The 26655-nt window shown below is 54.2% G+C and overlaps 5 protein-coding genes across 5 annotated transcripts; 2 read left to right on the top strand and 3 right to left on the bottom strand.

Annotated features, from left to right (window-relative positions):
• Nucleotides 1-1354: 1354 nt before the first annotated feature.
• GCG54_00004108 (Tyrosine-protein phosphatase cdcA) lies at nt 1355-3493 on the bottom strand (the record flags this gene model as incomplete). Its single annotated transcript, XM_045404163.1, has 3 exons — nt 1355-2883; nt 2936-3256; nt 3466-3493. 3 exons carry the CDS (start codon nt 3491-3493, stop codon nt 1355-1357), a joined length of 1878 nt encoding a protein of 625 aa, XP_045263998.1.
• A 1384-nt stretch (nt 3494-4877) lies between these two features.
• GCG54_00004107 (uncharacterized protein) lies at nt 4878-5314 on the top strand (the record flags this gene model as incomplete). Its single annotated transcript, XM_045404162.1, has 2 exons — nt 4878-4915; nt 5041-5314. The coding sequence occupies 2 exons, from the start codon at nt 4878-4880 to the stop codon at nt 5312-5314; spliced, it is 312 nt and encodes a 103-aa protein (XP_045263997.1).
• Nucleotides 5315-5758: 444 nt separating this feature from the next.
• Nucleotides 5759-7861, bottom strand: GCG54_00004106 (Phosphorus acquisition-controlling protein; the record flags this gene model as incomplete). The annotated part of the gene is made up of 2 exons (XM_045404161.1): nt 5759-7258; nt 7310-7861. 2 exons carry the CDS (start codon nt 7859-7861, stop codon nt 5759-5761), a joined length of 2052 nt encoding a protein of 683 aa, XP_045263996.1.
• A 4690-nt stretch (nt 7862-12551) lies between these two features.
• On the top strand, nt 12552-14192 carry GCG54_00004105 (uncharacterized protein; the record flags this gene model as incomplete). Its single annotated transcript, XM_045404160.1, has 7 exons — nt 12552-12814; nt 12874-12952; nt 13028-13227; nt 13303-13439; nt 13505-13625; nt 13688-13730; nt 13788-14192. 7 exons carry the CDS (start codon nt 12552-12554, stop codon nt 14190-14192), a joined length of 1248 nt encoding a protein of 415 aa, XP_045263995.1.
• Nucleotides 14193-23062: 8870 nt separating this feature from the next.
• On the bottom strand, nt 23063-23536 carry GCG54_00004104 (uncharacterized protein; the record flags this gene model as incomplete). The annotated part of the gene is made up of 1 exon (XM_045404159.1): nt 23063-23536. One exon carries the CDS (start codon nt 23534-23536, stop codon nt 23063-23065), a length of 474 nt encoding a protein of 157 aa, XP_045263994.1.
• Between the last annotated feature and the right edge of the window lie 3119 nt (nt 23537-26655).

Below are 26655 nucleotides of genomic sequence, written 5' to 3'. Positions count from 1 at the left end.
CCAGAAACACGTTCTTACACCTGGGAAATTTGCATGACGGGAGTTCTTGCCAAAGCGACGGCAAATACAAACACTTGCCAGACTTACCTCTCAACAGAAAGACCATCCCCAGATTCGAGGCTTAAATTGCATCTGGCGAGGGTATATAAAGCCACCAATACCGCTGCCAATGTTCAACTCTCCACTGGGATGTAACCAAGGTCTTTGTTCGCACCGTATAGGATCTCGCGGTTGTTAAGTCTCCCAGGTGCGTTCTGTGGATGACAGGCCTTGTCGCCATCCTTCTCCAGCCAACACTCTCCCATCATATCTCCGCTGACCTCGTCTCTCCTCACTTCCATTCACAGGGTATCCATCCGAATGCTTCCAGGTTGCAGTCAGACAGCCAGAAACTGTGAAAGCTCTCAATGAGCCCACGGGCCATTCTACCACATCTATCTCTGTACAAGAGGGATGCCATCCATATTTTAAATTGGCTCTCATGGACACAGCCAAGACAGTAGTAGCGATCTGGCCTGTCCGTTGAGACGAAAGTGACTTCAGCATGGTCATGCTTATATAGATAGAGACCCCTCAAGGCGACCGCAGCAGACGCGGAATAGCTTGCACGATCATTACCAGCCTGACCGATGGTTTACAGAGGATCTGTCTCCAATGCAGGCTGAGCAAAGAGGCACTTACACGTCATGAAGTAGGCCAATCAAACACCACCATGCTCAGGACAGATCAAGTGTGCGTACTTTTTGTATTGCTGCGGAAAATCAAGCGGGGAAAGCGTATCCATCATATTCTGACGATGATGCTCACGACATCTCTCCGGGAGGAGGCATGCCCACTGCCACTGCCTGCCATCCCGACCTCTCCATTCTGCCTCTAGCCCATGCGCACGGAACGACCAAAAAAATAATGTTGAAAACAGCAAACAAACAACAAATACAATTACAATACTCAACACCCTTATGCCCCATGAACGCCGTTTGTGAGAAACCCTCCAAGCAGTTTGAACCGGCTGGCTGCCGTGCCAGCCCTGGTATATATGCATTGAATGCCTGGGCAGGTAGAGAGAGAAGATGCAAAAGCCCTCGTCAGATACGCCGAAGTGACCATCATCGTCATCATCATTTCGCAATGTCGTAGACATCATTCCAGCCAACGCTGGATTTCCTCCCATTGAACACCAGTTCCCCTTTGCCGCAATCTCCAAGGTTGCCAGAACCCAACGCCAATACATGCAGATCGACATGGACCGGTCGTGATCATCATCATCATAAGTGGTTAGTAAGCTATCGGCAAGCACCTAGTGGTCCTCGGAAGTGACTCTTAGTCCTGGACGAACGAGACGTCTCTGGCGCTCCTACGCGCCAGAAACTTTGCGCGCGGTTGAGGCGGCCGTCGCGGACATGGCTGAGCTGCCCACGCTGCCGACCCGACCACTCGTCTTTCGTACTCCTTCCTTGGTTCTCAATGGTGAATCGCCCGAACGCTTGCTGCCACGAACTTTGGTGAGGACACCTGATGCGCTGCTAACGCGGTCTCCAAGGTTCTTGACGCGTTGTGTCCCGATGTTCTCCGCATCGTTGCTGGCATCGTTGTCGATGTACGTCTGGTACACAGTAGCGGCGGAGTGGCTGACTGATCGCTTTTCGCTGCGAGTAGGCGACTGCGAGGTCTTCCTGTGTGTGCGCATCCTAATGTCCCATTCTTCGTCCGACTCGTTGGGGCCGCGAGACTGCTTGTGAACGGAAATTACTTCCGTCTCCTGGTGGATGGCGCCCTCCTCATCGACGGTTGCGTGGTATGAAGGGGCTCTTTGGTAGGGATGATGACGGTCTGCACCTGCCCTGTTGGTCTTTCTTGGCTGTCCTGGTGTTGGTGCCGGGAGATAGTCTTCCTGAGCCCCAATGTTATTGCGGTCGTGGTCGACTTCGCTCAGAGGCGTCCTGTTTGATGTGCTGCGGTGGGGAGGTGTGGAGGCCTGGCCGTTGCGAAGGGAAGTCTTTTGCATGGCGCGGATGGGGGTGCTGGGGACAGCAGCGTTGGCAGCCATCTCCTTGCGGAGCTTGCGCTCGATGCGCTCCTCAATCCACCACTCACGGAAGATACCCTGGTTGATGTGCAGCCAGTGCTGTTGGGGACCGACGACCATGCCGGGGCGCATGAAACGCATGAAGGCGATGATCTCGTTGGCGGTGAAGCCGTGGCGGTAGATGAGGTAGGCGCCAATGAGGCAACCTGTCCTGCCCAGACCGGCCTTGCAGTGGACAGCGATGCCCTTCTTCTTGACGGTGATGGTCTCGTGCGCTAACCTGATGAACTTGCGGACGGTTGTGAGAGGCGGGCAGGTGCCGTCGTCGAAGATCATGTCCAGGTGGGAGATGCCCATGGACTCGAAGAATGAGGGAGAGTAAAGGGGAGAGTTGAGGCGGACAACAAGGCCAATGTTGCGCTCAGTGAAGTGCTTCAGGACGTTCTTGAAGGGCTGGGGCAGCGCCTTGTTGGCATCCACCTGTCCGATGCTCTTGGGGAGCTCATCCCACTCCTCAGTGCCCTCGATGACCTTGGCGACGGGGGTGTGCTGGGGCGACGCAAAAGCCAGGAAGTGTGGTGTGATCCAGTTGAAGTCTCCGTGCTCAACTCTCTCGAACTTCTCGTACTCGTCAAGGTCGAAGTTGTCCAGGGCGCAGCAGCCCTCCTCCTTGGCCTTCCACACGCCGTAGACGACGTCCTGAACGGTGATGCCGTAGTCGGCCTGACTGTATCCAGCGTCACGGAAGGGCATCAGAGGGGGGTCGACCTGGGCGATGGGGGCCAAAGCCAAGTGAGGCGGCCAGTTTTGGATGAGAACCATGTAGCAGGCGAGCATGCAAGCGGCGTTTGCGCGACCTGGGCGACTGTTAGTGACCGGTTTTCATCGCACCCTGAGACTGGTACTCACTTCTGGGGTCAGCTCTGCTCCAGAAGACGATGGGGCGATCCTTGTTCTCCTTGGCACCGAGCACATCGTGAAACTGCAGGGCGAAGCGGTATAGGTGACCGATGTGCAGCGGGCCGAAGTCGTGGTGGAAAGCGTTGTACAGGAGGGTGTCGTCGACGGAGAAGTAGTAAGGCGTAGGGCGGACGGCGGCAGACTGAATGGGGGTAGGGCCTTCGGCGGCTCTCTGCGATCGTTTCCTGGGGGAGGTCTGGACGGGCTCGCCGTAGGGGAAGATGGTCTCGGCCGTGGGAGGGTGGATGTACGCAGCCAGGTAAAGCCGGTCTGAGAGTACAGTCAGAAATGAGATCGGGAAGTATGCGCAATAAAAGTAGGGATGGATCTGCTGCGATGCTGCGCTCGTGCTGGAAGGCGTTGCGCTCAAGTCGCTGTGCGACGATCTTGAATGCCGACTCCGCGCAGGGTAATTATGCGACATGATGGCGATGATGCGAATGGACGGTTGAGGTCCGAAGAAGGGGTGGGAAGCTTACCTGGGATGTACTCAATAACCTGGCCCATGTTTGGGCTCTTAGAAGAAGGGGCCATTGGTCTCGTGACTCTCAGTCTCCTCTGATGATGTTTGGATGAGGCAATTGCTCTTGCGACGGGACCTTCTTTTGGATGCAGGTGCAAGCGGGCCTGGTTCGGAAAGGATAAGGCAGGTGCCGAAATTATCCAGAGGCGAGGCTACTCTTTGTATGCAAAGTAATGCGCGATCCAGGGAAGGCAGCGACGGAGGTGCGGGTGCGAGCGAAGTGTGTTGGTCTGCGGGTGAGGAATGTTGGAATCGTCGGGTCTGAAACAATAACAACAACAACAAGATCTGTAGTTGGCGGCGAAGCCAGGGAGGTATTTCTGATGAAGCGAAGGCAGAGTGCAATCAATCCAACCCAGAGGCGATTAAAGCGGCGCTTTCCTGCGGCAGCGCAAGAATTGAAGAGATTTTGGCGAGAGTACGAGATGGTGAACAGGAAGGTATTCCAAAGGTAAGGAGCGACCGATGCAGGTGTTTTTGTATGGTTTGCTGTTATTTTGGCTGAAGCGGTCAATATGGGGCCGGCCCAAAACAGCAAGGGTCGACTGTTGTTACGGAGAAGCTTGGTTGCTGGCTGCCGGGCTGCCAGCCGTTGTCGAGACAACCAGCAAGGGGAGGCACAGACCACCCGCGCCTCCTGACGAATCGTTCGACGTGGTTCAGCGCCTCAGGCAACCGCACCCGCCTCCAGCTCATGTCTCTAAACCCGAACCAGCTCTTTGACGGCTGTTTAACCACTGACTGTCGCCCACGAAGGAGTCTGAACACCCATCAAAACAAATCCATCGATGTCCACTGCCCCTCAGTGCCCTTCGCAGTGATCCCTCGCGCCGTCTTGAGTCTAGCCTTGCTTATCGGGGGGGCGGCATTGAGTCTTGCGCTGCCGCAGCCAGCCCAGCGCCTAGGCAACCCCACGTCGCCCAGGTCCGCATCAACCGACCGCACCTTGCAAGCTGCCCGCAAGGTATCTTTGCACGGCTTCTTGTCTTGCGCAGTACCTGTCGACGCAGCAATCCTGTGCGCATGCGCTGTCTGGTGTCACCCTCGTGGAATGGCGGGGCACCTTGTCTTCTTCTGATCTGAGCTGTCCGCTGCCATCTAGAAGGAGTTTGTCCGTCCTTGTGTATCCTGTCTTGTCCTGTCCCGTCCCGGTCAACCCATCCCATCCCGTCCCGCGGTGAGCCATCATCGGGTGGGCGGGACACCTTTTTTTTTGCGCTGCCGCCGCCAGCTCCAATGACGACTTTGTAAAGACCGACAGCCAAACACCAACTTTTTTTTCCCCCATTCCTGAACCCCTCCAAACATTTGCGCCGACACTGTACCTACCCACACTTAACCCAATCCACTCCCGCAAAAACCGCAACCATGGACAACGCAATTGACACCGAATTCCCATGCTCATTGTAAGTTCCCGACTCTCACTTGTCGCATTGTAGCCCGTGCAAGGTGTGTCGCGCATTGTGTCATTTGCGACAAAAAGAAAAGCCGACGAAAATCACAAAAAGAAAGCTAAGACAAATTTCCGCAGAACTATCGACGTCCCGTTCCCTACCCCGCGCCTGGCCTCCGTCGCCCACAAGGCCCTCGCCGTCGACAAGGAGCTCTCGCCGCTCGTCAGACGCACCTTTTCCATCGAGGAGAACTCCTCCGAATCTGCCATTCTCCGCGTCAACTACAAAGCGACCACGAACCGCATGCTCCGCGTCTCCGTCAACGGCCTCATGGAGAGCCTCAACCTCGTCGTGGAGGTCATGGAGGAGCTCGACGTCGACGTTCTGGAACACAACCGGGACAGCCAATGATTGCGTGTGTCACGCCGGCGTTTTACGGAAGCTGGGTTGTCTTGGGGTTCGGACGTCAGTGTCGGAGGGGAGAGACAAAAATCAAATCGCATCCACGTGCGACGGGAAATAGGAACGATGCATCATTATTCTTTTTTACATTTGTGATACCCAATATACAGCCACACTTTGTGCGACGACTTTTGTGACGCCTGGAACATAGTCCATGATCACAAGGTGTCAATCCTACTGTGTGCTATGCCCAGATCGAGGTCTGGAACATGAGCCAATCCTTTCGCACCTATTTTCGCCATGGTATATAACGTTTACATGGCCACATAAACCTAGCAATTATACAAATCCAAATAACCCGCCATCGATGCTCCTAGATTACCTCGTATATATCGTGCCTGTTGGGATATCCCGCTGCCGAAGGCTCCATAAGCCACCCTTAATGCGCACCCATTACTCTGTCGAGCTTTCTTTTTGTTCAACAGCTTCCGTGCTTCCTGACGGCTCCATGCGCTCCAGCTTCTTCTCGAGCTCTTCGGCCCTCTTGTTGGCCTCGGCAACCTCCTGCTTGAGCTGTTTGATATACTCAATCGCCAATTCGACAGTGCTGGCCTTGCTGTTCGGCGCGCCTCCCGCCTTGTCTTTCTCCTTCTTGTCCGCGCTGTCGCTTTCGCCCGACTCCTTTGGCGGCTGAGGAAGGAGTGTTGCGATCTCCTGCAAGGCCGAGTTGATGCGATTTCTCCGGCCCTGTTCCGCGATCTTGTGGGATGTGCGCTTGGATGTGAGATTCGTCGATAACTCGCTCGGGTAAGTGACGCCAGGAACAGTGTTGCCTTCGAGAATGTTCTGGTAGTTTGACTTGGAAGCCAAAAGGCGGGAGGCTGTATCCTCGGCGGACATTCCGCCGGGCGTGCCAGGCAAAAGCGGCTTGATGCTAGGTGATATCCTGGGTCGCAGAGCAGGAGAGACGTGAACCGAGCTGACACTTCCCCTCTTCCCGCCACCCTTGCTTCCCCCTGCCAACAGTTGGGGCGTCCTGCGCGCCGAGGGACCCGTGGAGCCCGGTGCGAGGTTCGGGCTTGCGCTCGCTGAAGCAGCGGCAGTCGGTTTCGCAAAGATGGGAGATGGCAGCGGCTGGAACGACGAAGCCCTAGCCGAGCCAGGATCTGACGGCGACTGGGTCGGTGTTGCCGTATCAATTCGTGGAGGCTGGGGTCTTGAGTTGAAGTTGACGGACTCGGGAAGTTCGAAGGATTCGATATGATCCGAAGGCCCAAGGTCTTGAGGATTTGACGCTGCTGAGTTGTTCGCGCTGGAAGAGGGAAGCTTCATGAGGGAAGCTGGTGTGGCGGGCGAGGGCTTTCCTTGGATGTGAGCCGGAATCGCGGGGTGCGGCTGGGGCTGAGGTTGGGGCTGGATGAATGGAGATTTGCTCGACGCCTTCTGGGGAAGTGGTGGGGGCGGCATGTCGGACAGGTTCTCAGGTGATACTGATGCGTTTTCGGATTCTTCGCTGCTCATAGGGGCAGGCAAGGCCGTCGAAGGCAGCATCTGATCAAGCCCATCTTCGTTCACTTCCTGCATCTCAGTGAGGGCTTGCGATACCATCTTTGGTGTCGGGCCAGCCTTCTTCCGCTGAGGCTTTGTAATGGGAGACTGGCGAACACTCGACTTGGCCTTTACTCTAGCGTTGCTCTTCCGAACTTTCTTGGCCAAATCCATCGCCGCAGGCTGCGCGTTTGCCGATGTCTCAACGTCCATCTCGGCGGGGGAGTTGTGCGCCGACAGAGACGAGCGGCGGTCATACAACAGCCCTTGGTCACTTTGCGCATGAAGGGCTGGAGAGGTAAGAGGGCTGAAGTATGCGCCAGGAATGGTAAAGCCACCAGCTTCCATCTGGAAATGGGGATCTAACGGCGTGACGGCAGGTGACACTAAAGGAGTAAAGGCCATCTGAAACAGTCAGCGATGCGGCTTTCGGGGTGGTTAACGGAAACACCTTACATCTTGCTGCTCCTTCATCCGCTGGTACCGGTTGTCGAACATTGGGGTTCGGCTCTGATCCGAATAAAATTGATTACTAGCGGGAGGCATTTCGAGACTCTGCGGGGTTGGGGGAACCGCATGCTGGTTGGTGTAGTAGACGTGCTGCTCGTGAATCTGGCGATGTTGCTGCTGGACGCGCTGCTGCTGCAGATACTGGATCTGAGCATCGATTTCGGTAATGGCATCCGTGGGAGTCGGCGGAGGGATCAGTTGCGTAGGAATGGCAGGGTGCGCAGCTGCAGTGGTCATGTTGATGAGCTGCGACTGCATGGCGGCATTGGCGTTGCTCATGACCATATTGGCGTCGGTTCCTCCCATCTGTGTGTCGAGCTGTTCACGGCCGGACGGGTGCATCATGCCGGAGCCACTTCTGGACTGGAAGTCGTTGAAGTCGAAGGCCATCGAGTCGCCCAAGTTGCCCATGCCTCCCATGTTCAGAAACTGCTGAAACTCTTCATCGTGGGATGGCGCCAAGGCCGGATCTTGGTTCCAAGATGCGGCGTCCATCATGGCGACACTGATTTTCCGAGCCGCTAATTCGGGTTCCGAAGCACCAATTCCAAAAATACCAATGCGCCAAAATCTTTTCGTAGGCCTTTCTCCGCTCGGCTCACTTTCAGTGGTTCAGATCGTCGAGATAGTTGATCAATAACAATAGTCGAAGAGGTAGCTCGGAAAGTCAGTTGGTCGGAGGTTGTCGGTAGATTGCGCATGAAGAAGGGTAATGCACAGCGCAGGTGGTCGTGGGGTCGTGTTCGAGTTGCGTGGGGACAGTTGGAGTCTGCCCTATATGTCAAATGCGAGAAGCGCAAGTGCTTCGCGCCAAAGATGTTGGTGAGGATACGTGATCTCTCTCGATTGTTGGGTAGCAGAGACGTCAGACGGATTGGTTAACGGGTGGTGAATGAAGTCGAGAAGGGGAGGGTGGCAGCAGAGAAAAGCTGCCTCTCTCGGTGGAGAGAGGCTGGCAGAAGGACGGCGAGCAGCGGCCGGCGGCAGAGGACGAGCAGCTGATAATGGTGGGGGGACACACCCCCGGGCAGAGAAGGATGGACGCTGGAGGCGGATGGGATGGGCTGCCCAGATGCAGATGGATGGGTGGTTGAGTTGCACTGGCATTGGAGGGCCATGACTGGTCAGCGAGACCGTGGACACATTTTTTTTGCGCATGTCGGCGGATCCAAGCTTTGGGACTATCAAGGGTGTTGAGGGTCGCTAACTTGAGGAACTGGACCGTGCCCAGCGTACTGAACTTGCCAAGGGTTTTCCTTGCACTCGACCAGCACTTTCTGCGCAGCAAGGAAGCCATGTTTTTTCTTTTCTGCAGCAACCGTTGCCGACGGACACGCGGTTTTAATGGGAAGAGAGAAGGACAGCCTGGGTTGATGAGTGAACGCTGATGGCCCGTGGAAGATTGAATGAAGCAGCTGGTACGTGTTGCGCTCCCGTCACACCGTTGCAGAAACCGACCAGGACAGGAGGACGACGTTCAGGGCAGGGCAGCAGGGCGCATTTGACGCTTCCATTCTGAGAAGACGAAACAACTGCCTAACGAGGTTTCATGTCCGGTCTTTCTTTGACTGCCCGCACTGTCAGGTTCGGAAATCCCCGCCTCCATCAGATCAGGCACCGCTGGAGACGCGGAGGGCCTTCTGCATGCCTAGGTACCTTACCTCAGTATCATGTCCCTGGCCAACTGCAGGAGTAATTACTTGGCCGGATGCTCTTCAACTGCACACCAATGTCCACAGTCCAGGACCTCGAGTGCGAGCCACTTCATAGTCACCAATGGTTTCCGTGGTAAATGCCCTGACTAAGTTGCCTGCCCCGACAAGTCGATCCGAGACTGAAGGGTCCTGTCTGTGCTCAACGAGACCCTGACTAGGTTGGTCCCTCTGCGGTCTGCACTCTCGTCCCTCGCCATGGGACGAAAAGCTTCTCGTTTTAGCCCCTCGGCTCGGAGGGAATATCGGGGAAACAATCGCCTGCGATGACCAACCGTTGAGGAAGCCCGAAGCATCGCCCGCCTCTGTCAAACCCGCGACTCCCCCGTCAGGAGAGCGGAGAGTCGCTGCTAAATATCACGGCTGGGAAAATTTCTCACACGATACCCTTCTTTGGCCAGGCGCCCCGATCAACAGAGGACTCTAGCCAACAGTTATTAAATATAGTGGAACCCCTCCCCTATCGGTAACGGCGCCGGTGCCTCGCTACATAAGTTCGTCGCCAAGCGAACTGCAGGCCGGTGAGTCTCCAGCCGCGTGCTGAGTCCTGCCTATCCGTGTGTGTGAACAGACTCCCGCCCGTGTGGTTCGGACTATATATCCAGAAAACAACATACATGCGAATACAGACATTACCGGCGGCAGGAGAAAAGAGGAAAGCCAAGACGAAAAGCTGACCTGTCAACTGCCCAAGGTGGCTCCCGCATGCTGGGCGCTGGGCAGTCGACCACATCCCGTCCCGGCCGGCGGATTCATGTCCACTGGCCTCGAGTCGGGGTGCCATCCGACTTGACACTGACAGCTGCTGCGGGAGATTGGGAATAGTACCCAGCCGGCATCGGGCACTGCACCGCCGCATGCCATGTACGAGAACGGGGACCAGACGCTGGATGTAACCGTCGCTATGGAGTCAGAGTAACAACAGTCCAGCTCGCATTAATTTAACGCCACCGGTACTTGCCTGTCTAGAGATCCAACATCGGGTTCTTTCGTGACTCTCACAGTTCGAGTCCACAGTCTGAGCCCTTCCCAATGGAACCTGGCAAGGAACCGGCCTCGGGCTCCGAATGCCAGTGATCGCCCTCATTACCCCTCTCTCGGGCCATTCTTTCATTCAGATCTGGGTGCGTCTGATGAGTGTCTCGTGACGGCTCCAGATAACGTTCAGTCGGGAGATGTGAAGACCGAATGAAGCATTCGCATGCGATGAAGCCCGTCATCAACAGTTGCGCCCGACTTCTTCCGCGGACCAACCCCCCCAGGCATTTCCTTAGGTAACGCAGTTCTAGAACAAAACCGCAGGGCTCCTTCACGTGCGTGCGACACTCGTGGGGGTTCGATGCTCAAGGCGGGGGGCCCAGAGCCCCCTGCTAGGTTGCCTGTCGGTCTGTCCAACCCGAATCGGTACGTACTGCGGTGCCTGCACGTCTCGACCCTCGAGGTCAATCAAGCCTGCGCTGAAAGCTTACTGCACCCGCTGCAAGTGGTCCGAACTTCATCACGTCTTCAGCCAGGCCATTTGAAGATTGAGAATTATGTCATTACCTCTGCAGCTGCATTTCGACAGTCAACCTTGTCTCAACCTCGCATCTCTGGACTCCTGAAGGTTGCGTCCCGCGGCATGAATTATACCATTTTTAGGACATGGCCGACATTCCCTGCTGTTCACCTCCGTCATTTGCATCCACCAGGTCAACTTCCAGACGTCATCTTCGGCATGGCAGCAGACAAACAATGTCGATCTTTGTCGGCGAACATATCCGAACGCCGACCTCAAGGCATGGAACCGCGGAAACGCAAGAGAAGCAACAATGAAGACGGTACAGACAGATCGTTTTAGCGCGGCTGTCGAAATTCCGCTCAACTTGTCAAACAAGAGCGTCCATCCATCTCTAGGTCGAACCCACTTAACCATAATCAAATACCTACCTAGTCGCCCACGGCTACTATTTCCTCCGAGCCTTGTCGTCGTCACCCAAACTCCCTCAGGTAAGAAAGCTCCGAATGTCTTCTGTCGACGCTTCCTCACGCTGTTCGCAGGCAAACGGGTCGCGCGCCAAAGGCTGGTTGGATAACGATGCGGCAATCTTAAGCGGGTTCAAGGTCCCAACATTGCGACTCGGCATTGAAGAACGAGATGCCCACCACCCTGCTTGAGGCCTGGTCATCTGTGCAAGACAGCCGATTCGCCGTCACCTGGCCTGTAGGAAGGACGTCCTTGGCACCGTTCCCCCACAGGCATTCGTTCAGGATGATCTGCCAACTTCAACACACCAATCCCGTCTCCGCCGTTCCAGTTGGCTTTCCTATGCCCTCGATCCAATCTCACCTGCAGGATATGCGAACGAATCACATCGCGGCCGACTACACCTATTACTGCCAGCTGCAATGGGTTCCAAGAGAAGAAGTCCCACGCTGAACCGGGCGTGCGCTGTGATTACCCTAATTGCCCACTAATTGGTGCTCCCGCTCTGCGTCGACTTTGCAACCGGTGCCGCCCTTTTTGGCTGCATGGCCCCCGCGCGGAATGTGCCAGCGGCTGCAGAGCGGGAAGCTGCGGGGAGCAAGGCTTTGACTTCATCCATCACAGCCGCAGTTCATCGAGAAATAACCTCGTGTGTCCGAGTTCCACCCGGTCAACGCGGCATACCTCTCGCACAAGGAAGCAAGCAATAACCTGTAAACGGGTCGCTGCTGTTGTTGCGTTGGTGTCCTATCATTCGCCCTTTCCACCTCTGAGAGTGCAGACGTGGAACCAGCAGGCCTTAGCTGTGAGGCTTATCGAATATACCCAGACAGGCAACAATTAGAAGAAGACGGAGTAACGGGCAATTACCTCTCCGTCTGTGTTCCAGGCCTTATTTGTGATTACTGTTTCGTGGAGGCGGCGTCAACTCCGAAAGTGAGGCTGGAAGCAAAACTGCGCCTGCTTTCGGCGGTTTATTTGTCTCTACCACCCTCCTGGGTAAACGGCCATCGGGTCGGTATTCGATGATATCCCTTGTCTTGCGAGCATGTTGTGCACGAGGGCACCCCAAGAGTCAGAGAAGAGAGGAAAGAGGCGAAAGTCAGTTCCCGAGAGCTATCCCATGAGTAGCTAGTGCTACGCCTCAAAGCCATGTCGATATGGGCGTTGGCTGTTTCCGGCGCAAAGTTGGAGATGATCAGCCTCGACCGAGCCGCCGGGCCTCCCTTCGTCGCCGTTTGTCTCGCGCCCACACGCAACTGTTTGGACACAGATAGCTCCAGCTTTGGCATCCCCTCCAAAACGACAGCATGGCATTGCGCGGGTGGCTTCTAGGTTGCGATCCGGGCTTACAGGCCTTTGTGTCGTTGGGGGCAAGTGCCCGTCCATCCCTCGAGTCGTTCTGGCTTGCCTGGCACTCGGCGGGCAGCCTGCCGGAAGCGGCCAGGGACCTGCCGAGCCTAGAACTAGTCGGCGGCCAGCTCAAGTTCCTATCGAGTCTTATAATTCTATGAACCCCTCTCATGCCGACGAAGGCGCATCGCCGCAGTCGAATTTCAGAGTCGCAACTTCCGATGAACGCTCTCAACGAACATCAATGGTAGATCTCGGGGTCAACGGCATCGACGCCAACATCGAATCGGGTATACGAAGAACGGTTCGGTTTGGCTCGGCGTGGCTGCATCCTGTCACGAATATGGGAAACCCGGTGGAGATGACGGCGGAGTGCTGGGTATGGTACTGCTTAGCCATGACGGCGGTTGTCATCCGATTGTTCGTCCGACCTCACTATCTGGTCTCAATTCGACGATGAACTGACCTTGGACGAAAAGCACATCGCAGTATATTGTAAGAAAGCGCAAATTTATCAAGGAAATCCCGCCAGATGATATCTTGATGCTCCTCCTCAGCGTACGTTCCCTGTGTGCCCTCTAATCATTTTTCTCCTGAGTGACAAAACCCCCAGCTGACATTGAAATGTGTTAGATCACATACACAACAGCAATCGTCGCGCTATTCCTATACTTCGAGATCGTATCGGAAGTCGACCTTGACAACATCACTGCCGAGGATAACTTTGTCGTGGGCCGCAAGCTCGGAATTCTCAACATCCTCGCAGAGACGTCCATGCAGACGACTCTTTGGGGCAACAAATGCTGCATTCTGCTATTATACCACCGCTTGACGTACGTGGGCTCCTCCTGTCCGTTCGGATTTTTTCATGTATCAGGATGGCTGACATTGACCCCGGGGACACACAGTCTCTTCTGTCATCATCGCAGGATGTGGGTGCTTGTTTCGGCGTATGTTGCCTTGGCATACGTCGCAGTCATCGTCGCTTTGTACGGAGGATGGTGCCGGCCGTTCTCGGGATACCTCGTATTGGAGCCGGATAACAGTAAGTTGTGGCCATGGTTCGGTTCCCAGATGTCGGGTTGTTCTAACGATGTGTCCTGCAACAAGTGGAATGCTTGACTTGGCTTCACTACAATAGCCTGCAGTTGTCATTGAACCTCTCCACGGATCTCATCCTGCTGATCATTCCCGTCGTTTTGATCAGCAGGTTGAACATGAAGATCGGAAAGTAAGCACTTCTCCCTCCCCCACCTAGTAGCTCGGCTTGACTTACCATTTGCTCTTCAACAGAAAGATATTGCTCGTCTGCCTATTCAGCTTGGGAATCTTCGTCGTAAGCTCCCAATTACTAACCGCTATCTCTCTGATTTGGCTCTCTAACGAACACCAGATGCTGGCTGCAATCCTGACGAAGGTGAGCGTCTTCACAAATCAGACCGCCCCAATCTGGTTCCTCTGGTGCGTCCGCGAGGTCTCCACAGCCATGCTCGTGGGCAACCTGCCGCTGTGCATGCCCACCTTCCGCATGTGGTGGCGCTTCTTCTTCCCCGGCAGCGGCGCCAGCGCAACGCCGGGACCGCACGAGTCGGCCAGCGGGGCGAGCGCCGTGACAAAGAGATCAGTGGCCACGACGGCCGCCTTCAGCGAAGCTACTGGCGGCGGCGGAGAATCATCCACGTGGGGCTCCTCGCCGGCGAGGAGTAGGATGAACGATGATATCGAGATGTATGGCACGTCTAAGGCCGGGGCGAGAGGTGAGGGTCGGAGGTTATCTGTCGACGAGGAAAGTGTTTGAGGGTGACTTTGGGTGGTATCTTGTCTGAGCGAGCGTTTATTACTGCTGTGGTTTGATAATATCCCCTCTAACTCGTAATTCCTAATGCATCAACCTGGATTCTAAGCTGAAGCTTGGTGGTTGTGAGATGTTGGCAATAGCCCCCAGATATGGACAGACCTCCAGACACCACACCACGTCTGCGTGTCGCGATTGAACACTCAGGAACTTTCGTCTACACATTGGCTCAGCAGGTATAAATGTCTCGTGCTGCACTACCTGATTCGAGAAAGGCCAAGAATCTTGCGCAATGACAACACGAGTTGTTGCTGAACAAGAAGTCATTTCCTCGGCCAAGAATGGAATTGGTAACTAATTCACCACGGAAATCATAGACAGTCATTGTCTCCTATCTAAAGAATAAGATGTGAATACGTTAGAAGCAATGGCGATGATGAGGAGTGCTCTGAAACATGTCCTCTTGGGGAAGCCTCCCAGGGGTAAAGGTTTCTAAGGCACCAAGAATGTAATGTCTGGGTGCGCGTACGCCACAATCGCAGACGCATAGAGCACGACTTTTGCCTCGATCTGTTCAATTGCCCTTTGGAGTGGACATGCATTTCGTCGCATTCTTATAGCCCGTATAGCCTTCTGCAGATGTGCACGGAACGGCGCGGCGGCGCTGTTGATGAACACAAGCAGCATCAAAAACCTGGACTTGGCTTTTCCTATAGATTCCCCAAGTTGACGGGTTGACCTTCTATAAAGTCTCAGGTTCTAGTCTCCATTGCAGTCGAAAGACAATAAGTACGATGTAACACTCGCCTCATGTTTTCCTCAAGAGGTTTCTCGGGTAGAGGGCCATGGTGGGTGGTCTCGATGAATCTCCACAAACACAGATTCATCTTAGTCTCTCTATCATTATTCGACTCCTATTACTATGAAATAATCAAAAACCTGCGATGAACGGTGACAGAATGAGTCTCATTCTTCTCAGGGAGCTCTTTCCAGCCATTTCAGGTTTCAGCTTGATCAAAGATCTAATGAATCTTTCCCGCTTAGGTTATCCAACGAACCTTCCAAGAGGCTCGATTTTCCTTTGGGTTTAGAATGTTGATAAGACCGCCGTCAGTTTCTTAAGTAGCAAAATCTGGCTCGAAAAGGCCTCTTGCGTTTAGATGGCCCCTGCTTTTGTGACGCTGCACCGCTTCCATAGCGTTGGCACGATGACATGGCCTAGAGGACAGAAGGACGGGAAAAGGTCTGCTCTCTGCGTCATGTTCCGGCATTCTGGAGTCGTGGTAGTATTCCCACGGAATCGTTGATGTGCTAAGATGATTCAACGCAGGGTGGCCGTATGTCGATTGATGATTGTTCTCTGGTTCTCCTGGGTTCTTGAGAACTAGTTCAAGATGTAGATTCACGACGGCGGCACCTTGTATTCGCAATGAACAAACTCACCTCGTACTTGAGCGCCGTCCTTCGTTCACTTGCATATACTAGGCTTCGAGGTGACATCATAGCCCTCGAATGAACACAACCTGATAAAGACGGAAAGGAAGGGTGCGATGGCCACTGGGTGTCTCGTTGGTTTGGGAACCTGCTGATTTGTTCATCCTGGGGTCTCTCGGTAATGGGTTTCAGCAGTTTAAAACCAAGTTCACCAATTTGGGTTGAAGAGCATCTAAGTCTCTTCAAATGCGGGTAGATATCAACTCCCTGTGTTCGGGATGTCGTGTCAGAGTTTACATATTATAGCAGAGCCCGCAGCATCAGCGCAGCCTTCTCAACAACAATGAAAGCGTTCTCCCATTCATTTTGTTGGAACCAGGGATTGTATTTTGAAGAACTCCTGGGACGTGTTTTCTCAGACATTGGCAGCAATCTATTGTGTGAGTTGTCCATGTGTCGAGGTGTGATACACCCAAATCAACCTGTGAATACGATGGAAACGAGAGAGAGCAAACCGGACACGCAACGTCATTTGCGAGAAAAGCAGGGGCCCTCTCAAACGACCCTAACATAATAGTATTTGTTTTTTTCATGCTCAAGTGAGTTTTCACGCTGAAAAGCATTAGTCAAAACTCCCGAGAGCACATCATTCTTGGGGTTAATCGATTACTGAGGCCGGCCAGCGATGCTCTTAAGTACCGAGAAGTCAGAATTCACTTGAGAGAGGCCTAGGGCGCCGAGCTTTGGACAGCGCTCACGGGAGTGTTTGGGAGAACTTATTTATCCGTATTCTCGCCGCTTCGCTGCTTCCAGGAGCAGCCCCAGGCATCCGTATCACTCGTGGCCTCCCCCCATAAATATCTTACCACAGCAGCCTCAACAAGACCACGACACAAGATCATGGTACTTGTGGGAAGGTTGTGCCATGAAATCTGATTCTCAACTTGCAACCCGAAACAAGCTTTGCGACGTCACGACTGGCGGCACTACCAGAGGGAGAGTTAGAGATTGTCCCATCATCGTTGTTCGTAGTATCATCCACTCAAATACGCCACAAGCGAAAGGCCAGTAAGTTCCAGGACTTGATTCCAAAACCATGGCAAAGCCGAGAATGGTCTTCGGGGAGACGCGAGGCAGACCGGTGAGCCATATAACCCTCTTTCCTAACTACAAGCGGTTCCATTTCGCGCCGAACTTATCAATTTGCAACGACTCCATTGCCCGTCTCTGGTCATCGCAACCGATTCCAAATTATCCTTTGTTCATCGCGCCTAGTTTTAGAATCAGTTTCGACTCAGGCTACTCTTTCCTTCATTGATTCCTTGACTAATGGTAGTTTCTCGACTTGTCATGTCCAAGATGCCATACGACGCGTTGGCAATATCATGGCGACTTGTTGTAATTGCTGCCTTATGTGCAGAGATGGGTTGAGCGCGCCTGATTTATACCGCGCAAGTAACAAGACTGGGATACTCTCGAGCGCCAACCAGTATGTGTCGACGCAGCCCAGCCCCCGACAGTGGACACGACTGGGGATAAACCTTCCAATATGAAAGACTAAAATCTCTTCACAGTGGTGAGCTTCATCTCCAACCACCAGCAACATTGAGCGCGTCGTGATTCCTTCTTTCACAGGAAGAATATATTTCTCACAAGGACCATCCTTGAAAGTTACCACGTCGCGAACCGAATGCTATACCAGCGTATTCAAGCAGCCGTGCTGTTCTTCTTCTCCGTCGTCCTGTATATATCCATTTATCATACAAACGTCTGTATGTTTCCAAGGCTTGAGAACAGACTATGAACGCATTATTCGCATCATGTTTTGCACAAGAGATGGCCGTGCAAGACGAATTTATAAGCAAACCCTAGAAGGAGACAAAATATCATTGCACAAGCTTTGATACAATGTATTTAAAGACTCCTGTTATTACTTGAGATTGCCTAAGCAGGATCGTGTCCTTGTACAATAATACCTGATCGCTCCATCAACATACTTCCTACCTCACAGCACGTGCTAAGCCAAAATCCTCCGACGAAGAAACCTTCGGTAAGTTATTCTCGTCAGCTTCCCTCGTTGCTTCAGATGTATTCTAAGACGTATTCGAAGCCTTATTCTTCTTGCTCGGAGCATGTTATGATATATCATTAAGGTAAATTGTTGCTGCTTTTTCCAAAACATGACCGCTCGAATCGCTTGCCAGACCAATCTAATGCCTATCATGAGGGTTGCCACAGTAACATCACCGAATGGATGGCACATGAACCGAATGGCCTGCAGAGAAGAGTCGCAGGGCCACGCAAAACCACGGAGTCATCCACACAAATCCCGTCATCTTCTGTCGTCCACGTCGCGAGCGTATCTTGAAGGAATACGCAACCTCTCATATCAACAACGAGAGATTTCCAACTTACATATATGACGTAGGTATACACCTTGCGGGAACCTACCGCTTAATGTTTATGGAAGATACACTTCCGCGAGTTCATTTTTGTTCGTTGACAGAAAACTTTGATTTAACGGTCACCATTGATGTCATATTTATCTCATGCAGTTGAATCGGTCTGGGCGTCTTGTTGAGCATGGAGAACATTAGACGCACTTGCCAAGTTTCTGCACTATTCACACGAGATGCTAAGCACGCACAGGTTGCTTCAGCAAAACTGCACTTGAGTACGAGAAGCCAGAGCTGGCCCCAAGCCCTTCCTACAATATCCAAGCCTCATCAGAGCCACCAACAAGCGAAATCGTGAGCCATGCAAACCCCCTTGCACCTTGCCAACCCCTCAAAATGAACGTCTCTCATCCACCCACCCCTGAGCGACCTCCCAAAACGTCGGACACAATAAATACTGCATGCCGAACCAAACATCTCACGATGCCGGCCCAGTCTCCAAAAGTCCCAAAACGGGCATTTTCCTAAATCTTACAATGCTAATGCCCCTCCCGGGGAACGCGGGCCCGCCTTTCTTACGTTTCAAAACCACCCGCGCAGTGCCGCTGTATTTTTTTTGCATACCTCGGCGCATGCATCCAGAAGGAGAAAACGCCCACAACCTATGGGCACAAGCAGACTAGAGAATCCCAGAGGGCCACATGGCAGTACACGGCACAGCTGAATGCTCGTCGCATCTCACAGTTGACGGCGGCGCATTCGGGTGCTGCCACGTTGTTTTCCCGCACAGCTCTCAAAAAGACTGCACATGGAGCCAGGAAGCCCCCGTTTCGTTTCACGTCCGGGGAGAGGGGGGGCCAAACAAAAGCCCTCCTACCCCCGCCTCAACGAGAAATACCTCGCGTGCCGCGGCAAAACCTTTGCCCATCATAGCTGCAAAAAGGCCAGAAGAGAAATGACCGAGACTCACAACGAATGCAGGCATCGGACGCCGGACCTGGCTCCGGCAGAAGGAGGAAACGTTGCTGACGGCTTGTGAAATTTGACTTGTCAAGCGGCAGAAGGTGATCTCGAAGATCCCCATCTTCGCGGGCTCATGGGCCACCCCTCTGTCCCGGATGTTCGCAAGCGAGGGAAATGCACAGCACACAGGATGCACAAGGCAGGTGACGGGCATGCGAGATTGTGTCCAGCCAATGGCCCTCCTCCGCGGGACATCCCACCAAGCTCCCCGGGCCGTGTCGACTGGCTCAGGAAGGATCCCGGTGACATGGTTCCTTGGTGGGGGCTGCCGACGGCAGCGACGGGAGCCTCGTGTGGACGGGAAGATGTTCCGTGACGCACGATGCAGCCGATGCGTTTTCCGTTCAAAGTAATTCGGTAGAAGAAGAAATCATGACAACGAGCGCCGAGTGTGCGAGAAGGTGGTAATGGCTCACCCGGCAAATCCCACACAAATGCAAAGTTCAAGCATGCTGATGCAGTGTGTCCGGCGCTCGAAGTTGAAAACTGACAGCTGACCCCTGACCCCGGCAAGGTCGAAGGAACAGTAGGCCTAGGCACCGGCCCTCAGGGATAGCCTCAAGCGGGAAAGTCTTTTCTGGAAGAGTGGACTGGTTTGCCCCAGAAAGCCGGGGTGCCGCGCAAGTCGTTCAGCATGTCATTCCACCGTCTCTTTCGGCCGTACAGAAGGACTCCATCTGCACAACATCCTCAGCCTAATCGCGCGTCCCCGGATCTGGTTTCTGTCAGATTCTCCTCGGGTTTCTTATTCTGTCAAGCCATTGGTCGGTAGAAAACAAACCCAACGACCTGTCTCAGTCCCGTAACGCACAGCTGTTGAATGCAAGTGAATGTAGCTTCGCCGGATAGTCCAAGCCGGTCGCCCGGTTTGCTGTTGAGCGGTTTTGTTGGCGCCGCCCCGAGGGCGGATTGACCTCGCGTACTGCAGGTGAAAAGGAGTCGAGATTCAACAAGCCCTTGTCGACACAAACGGACTCGTTCTCAAATCTGCAAACCGTCCCCCGGCCATATCACGTCGGATATGGCAGGGTTTCCACACGCTGCGCACCGGAGTGGGAATGGTTCGGTCAGGTACCCGTTTCCTGATCCACTAATGCACCTCATCAAAAATTTCGAGACGATATTGCGCCAGAACAGGCCATACTTTGGTCTGGTCCTGTGTTGTCGAGGAGGTTGGCAATTGTCAGATGCTCAACATGGACTGGTGATATAGGTTGCAATACGTGGGGGAGAGCATGAAGATGACAGTGAACCTTCTTGATTCAGTGCGACGGAGCAATGTCGAAGCGAGTTGGTCCAGGCGCGTTGGTGAAGCAGGAGAGGAGAGAGAGGGGTGAGAGGGGTGAATCGGCCATGTTCTGCAAAGCGGACGGCATCAAGAGTCAGGTCCTAGTCCTGAACCCGTAAGCTTGCCGTGTTGCCAAGTCAGACCTCGCACCATCCTGGCCAACAGGGTGCTCAAAGTCTTTCCTGCCGGAGGAGGAGGCCGGTCCCGAAGAAGGATGACTTTAGGAAACTAAAGACCAGACGAGAAGGAAACAACACGCAGACCGGATGATGATTTAGCATCAAACGTATCATCCTGCAGTATTGGGTCAGTGTAAGGACAAACTGCACAATAGGCAAAATCCGGTTGGCCCAGGCAAGGGGCGCACTGCCACAGCCCCGGCAGGACAGAAAATTTGAGAGGCGACGAGGGCGGGATTCGACGAAGCAGGTTATGTAGGTTCGGTGCCACCCTGCATGGCTCCTCCGCGTCTCGTAGCCCGCATACGGACGCGGGTCGATTGTCAGATGTAAGTGAGCTTGTGTGCGTTTGTGCGCAAGCGCGAGAGGATGGCTGTGTGTGTGGTGCTGGCAGGCAAAACGTATATAAGCGTATGAGTCCCATCCCTTCTGGAACGATGGAGCTGACAATCGAAAGACTGAACCGTTACCGACACCTCGTGCGAAGAAGACCCCCTTCGAAAACCGGACCTGCCCAACCTCAAGAAACCTTGCTTGTCGTGCTACCAGCAAAGCCCACCGTACACCCGTCCAACTTGGGCGCCCTCTGTCTGCGTCGTCCCTTCTCGAAACTTGGCAGCCCCGGTTTCTCCGTCAGAACAGTTTCAGCGGGCCGAGCCGTGAACGCTATTCAAACGACCGGACCGCGCGAAAGAAGTCGTCCTAGCCTTGTTCAAGGTTTATGTTGAGAAAGAAGATCCGACGAACGCCACCACCGAAATCATGATCGACTCTCCTTCCAATAGCAGTACCTGCTCCCACGCCAAGCCACAAACAAATAATATGTCGATGAAGCAATGTGATCACAAGGCGGTATGCGGTTGTGAGGAGCGTATACCGGCGGACAAGACGCTATGCGACCGTTGTGCGCAGGGGAATTGCTGAAAGATCGGCGCGCAACGCATAAAAAAGGAGGACGGCGTGGAGCAGTGGTTGGGACAGAGCGAACGCGAAGCCGTCATTTGGCTATGCCCCTCGTGGCCACAGACTCGAGTGATCCCCGCGTCTCACCCACTGACCGGCGGCATCGCCACGCTGGCAGTCCTCAATACAATCTTCATCAGGACTGCCGTCGAGGCAAGGAAATGGTTTCAAGTTGATGCGACAGGTCGGCAAGCAACAGACCCACGCAGTTCGGAAGGGAACCGAAGCCTGCGTCTGCATTTCATATCGACGCGGCCCCAAGCATAATCTGTAATAGGCGCAGCGGGTTTGGAGTTCTTTGCCTTGGAGGGGTCACTTTGTTTCGCGGGGTTCAACGCGCCGGATAGAGCTGGAATGGGGAAGGGAAAAGGTCTCGGATTTGGGTACTGTACACCGCGTAGATTAATTCATTCCTGTGCTTGAGTGCTCTCGTCTTTTGAAGTTTGACCTGTGCAGGAGGTCGATGGGCGCAGCGCAGCGTAGGCGAAGCGTCAACTGCTATTCGGTGCCAATCGAAGCGATCGATGCAGGGATGCAAGCTGCCGGGATCGTGCGTGTTGATGATGCTCGATTGGCGCATAACCGTCGGGACCCGAGGCGGCGTTGTGGCATCCTTGTTCGGTGCAGAATTCCAGGTTGAACAACATGAAGTCCAGCCATGTCCTACTGTAGCAAGAAGTTTCTGTGAGAGGTCAATGTTAGAGAGAAAGATGACGGATCTGTAGAATGGGGAGGCGACGTTGAATGTCTTTGTTGACGAGACCTAACCAGCGGCCCGTTCCTTTAGTAAGGCAACCACGTGGGCGAATCAGTGCGTGGAAGCAGCCATCGAACCAAAGAGGCCTTTTGGAAAGACGCCATTGGTCGAGGCCGCCGTTTTCAAGTCCCAACGGTGGGCAGGAGTTGTGTTACATCAGGCTAATGCTGTCTTGGCTCTCTTCCATACAAGACAGCATGCCTCCTTACTTGCCATTTCCCTCAAGCTGAATCATCTTATATAAAGCAGGCATACTTCATTTCAAAGGTGCAGGCGCACTATTGCTGATGTGCTGTCAGGCGAGATGTAGGTCAGACACATTGGCTTTGTTGAGAGGAATTCGGGGCAAGGCAGATTCGAGTGAGGTGCTTGTGAAACGTCCATAGCAGATCTGAGTCGTCCAAGTTCCTCGATGGAGATCATGTATTGAAGCGGCCATTGTGTGTCATTCACAAACGAATCGCATGCCAGTGGCAGTGAAGCATCCAGAGTGAGGTCATCTCATGATCGTGTCATTCAAATAAAGAGTATGTGCACCATATAGGGGTATGTATGCGGGCAACTCCGACTAGGTATAAACTCTCCTCCAATCCGTCCTACTGCCCAAACAATAAGTCTACGGCCAGAAGTGAAGGCCATCCGGTAGCCAAGGCTCCAAAAACGCTCTCCGATAGATATAACACCATAGTAGTTGTTAAGATTTAAAAGGTTCTCCAATCAGCCTATCCCCGTAGAATAAATGGTGGTATCGGTAGAATCGAATTAAGTAAAGGTGACAAAGGAGTCAAAAAGTTTCGGTACTCATGTGAAGTTGGATGAGTGTGGCGAGACGCTTAGTTGAGAGCGATGGCAGCAAGGCCGACAACAGCAGCCAGCAGACCGCTCTGGACGAAAAGACCGTTACCAGCGCTGGCGGGGGCGGAGGTGGTAGCGGGGGCGCCGGAGGAAGGAGCGACGCCAGAATCGGCCGACGTCTTGATGGCAGTAACGGAAGACTTGGTGGTCCAGGGAGCAGTGGCGGTCGGGCCGTAGGTGGTAGAGTTGGAGGCAGCGTAGAAGCGGCTCGAGGAGGTGGAGGTGGAGGTAGAGGTAGTGGAGGGAATGACGACGCTGGGGGTCGAGTTAATGGTGGGCAGGATCGTCGTGGTCGGGGTGTACAGGGGGCAGGCGGTGTTTGTCGGGTTGCACTTGGTGATGGTGACGGTCTTGGTGGTGGTGGCGGTCATGGTAGTGGTCGTCTCGTCGGCGGAGGTCTGGGCGACGGCGACAGACGCGGCCATGAGGGCGAAGATGCTGGTGAAACGCATTTTGAATGATTTGGAGGATGAAGACGAAGAGTCGCTGATGATTCAAGTGCTGGTATAAGTCGATGTATGACCAAGAGTGATTCTCCACCGAATTGAGAGTTGTGCGTGCAGGCGAGGAATGCAGTGTCAAGGAATTGACGTGACGATGCTGTCTTGTCGATAGATATGTTTGAAAAGAGAGTGATGTGCAAAGAAGGCACGATGACGAAGAGCAGATGTCAAGAGAGTGTGGGCACCGGACGCGATGGTAAAGAGAGCAACAACGGTGAGGAAGCAAAAACCGTGTAAGGCGTGTGGGAGGGGGCAGGCGAGGTATTTCTCCTTTTATCGAAGCGGCCTGGACGACGTGACTGCAGGTACTGGACGGCTACCACCCACCCACCACCCACCACCAACACCACCACCCAGGGCAGGCTAGGAAACCACCCACTTCCACCCCCATCCGCCATCTCCCATCCACGACAATAAGCACAAGCACATAAGCGCGGACAGAGCATGGGCTGGCGGCGGAAATTTTGCCAGCGCTGGGTTGGGTCGACTTTGGATGGCGTGCCCACTGTCCACGTCCCTCTGGGCTGTCTGTGCCTGAGCCCAGCTGAGCCTGTGCCTGTTGCCTGTGCCTGCACCTGCATCTGTGCCTGCGAGGTCCCGTTGGTCGCCTGCGCGGCAGCTGCCTTGTCCATGCCTTGGGGGAGACACCGACGGGCAGCAGATGCCAGAGACACTGAGTGAGAGAACCTAGGCAAGGAGATGAGGCCTGAGGATGGTGCCTGTTGTGTGTGCTTGTGTCTGTCGGCGTCCCGGTGTCCAGGCCCAGAAAAAGCTGTGAAAGCCGGGCGACGGGCCACGGCACCTCAGGATCGTGTCCAAAAATGGGTCTGTGGCGCCGTGATTGGCTGCGCAAACCTTCTCGGTGGGACGGCACTGAGCTGCGCTTGTTGACCCTGGGCGGTGGCTGCACCTCCCACTGGTTCGTTCCTGGAGCGCCCCTGAGGATCGCCCCCGCAATCCCTGCTAGCACCCTGCAGGAACAGCAGCGCCCATGTCGTCCGAAAACAACTCATCCGAACTCACTCGCTCGAGAGCAGAGACGCGCAGAGTCAGTCAAATCAAATCGTCTTTGCCGCCATTGCCAAGAGCCCAAGTCGATGCTGCACTGCTGATTGCCTCTGTCTGGATGGAGTCCTCCGGGACGTGGGCGCAAAGTGGCTGCTGTTGGGGGGCCGTCGCCGTTGTCGTGGGAAATGCGCCTGCCAATCATTGCCCGCACAATCAGGGATTTACATTGTCTTCCACGTCGTTTCCATTCTTTTGGGTTGTCCCGGACCACACTGTGAAGTCGAACAAGACAGTCCAACAGTCAAGCCAGCGCTCTGCCCTCCCGCCATGGCGCCGATGCGGCTTGCTATCCGTCGACGGATGGAAAACTTTGCAGCCAAGAGGCGAAGCAGATGTTCTAGCCCGACATTAGCTGGCGCTGATGCCATCGTCCGGTCTAAACGTTCTAATATTGGATCCTGCAGCGTACCAGGTCAAAAAATCCAGAACATCCAGCAGAAGAAAAAGGAAAACCTGAATCAACGCCAACAACGGTGCGGGAGGACATCAACAGAAACAATCCACCAGGCGATGCGTCTTTCCCCCTCCCGCTCTCGTCTGCAATGACGACGCTGTGTGCCGTGCGATCCTTATCGTTCGGCCGATTCAGGTCTTTCTCTTTCTGCTCGGTCATTTCGTCGTTCCACGGTGTGACCCCAGAGGCTCCAGGGTTCTAGCATTGAAACACCATTCAGGTTGCTCCTCGCACCGTCAATCTCACCACCAGATCCCGGCGAACCAAAATTCAAGACGTTGCTTCCAGAGGGTTCCCTTGTCGGCGCAACAGTAAATCGGCGCGAGAAAATGACCCCAATCATGGGGGTCTCCACTGCCATTTCCCATCTGGAGGGGGCCTACGCAACACTCTGAGAGTTGACAGCGTTTATTAGCCCGGGGGTCAGCAAAGCGAATCCTTCGTCAAGCCTGATGCGGGTTTGCGAGCAGTAAGTGTTCTCTCGTCCGAGTACTCTTCCGAGATGAGGCCAAGCTGCCACGATGGGGTCGGCGATTAGCTTTTGCATGGCTCGCCAAGATGATGAGGATGTCGGTTAACCTCCTCCGACTGCGTCTGTTGAATGCGATCGTCAATGAGCAATCCAAGTTTCTGCAATTCCTCTGCAGCAAGCTGGCCACTTGTGTTGTTGTGCAACCGTCGGTAGGGTAGGAAACCGCTCCGGCAGGCGTTTGTCTTTTCCGCGCCAGAGCGCAAAACCCCCTATGGATTCGTTCATTGCAACGTGAAACCATTGTCCATCGTTTCTGTCTTGGTTGTCACATCGCTCAAGTCCTCCATGTTGATTGCAACCGGCAGACACCTCTCGTGCATCCCGAAATTGAATGGGCACACGTTGCAAGGAGGCCCTTGTTGAACTTGTTTGGAGGGCATGTTGGTCTGCTTGCAATTGAGTTGATTGTCGACAGATGTCTCTATCGCAGACTTCTCTCTGACAACGAACGAGAACCACAGGCCAGAGCGCTCGGATAGCGAGGCATGGCTAGTCGCGATGGGTTGCCGCGTTGCCGCGCAGCGCTTGCCCATTGCTGTGCTCATAGCCTGGTGCTAGCTGAAGACCAACGTCGCAGGCGACAGGCCACATTCCACGTCGGGGGCGATGTTTCGAATCCTGTGATGGGGGCCCAGCATCGACGCCGTACCATACGAGGTCTTCAGGTTTGTCACGGCAAGCCCTTGGCCAAAGAGTCAGGTGCTTGTCGAATGTGAAGCACCTAGATTGGTGTTGTGGACCGGCGAGCGGTTTTTCGGATCTGTGATCAGTGTCGGTTGCTGCTACCGATGACACGGCGTGTCCGATTTCTGAGCAGCGATCTTTCATTTGCTGAGAAGATCTGTGCCAAAGGCATGTTGGTCTGTCTGCAGCTGGTCACATGTTGGTTGTCCAAATTTATCTCTTGGTTTGCAGTTCTCGTATCAACGGTGCCCAATACGGCGTCTTGATTGGCGACGATTGAGTATGCCTGGATGCCCCGGATGCCCCCTCGAGACAACACGAGAACGAGAG

Source organism: Colletotrichum gloeosporioides (assembly GCF_011800055.1).
Source record: "Colletotrichum gloeosporioides strain Lc1 chromosome Unknown consensus_48, whole genome shotgun sequence".
Lineage (NCBI taxonomy): Eukaryota > Fungi > Ascomycota > Sordariomycetes > Glomerellales > Glomerellaceae > Colletotrichum > Colletotrichum gloeosporioides.
This window is presented reverse-complemented; position numbering and strand designations above follow the sequence as displayed.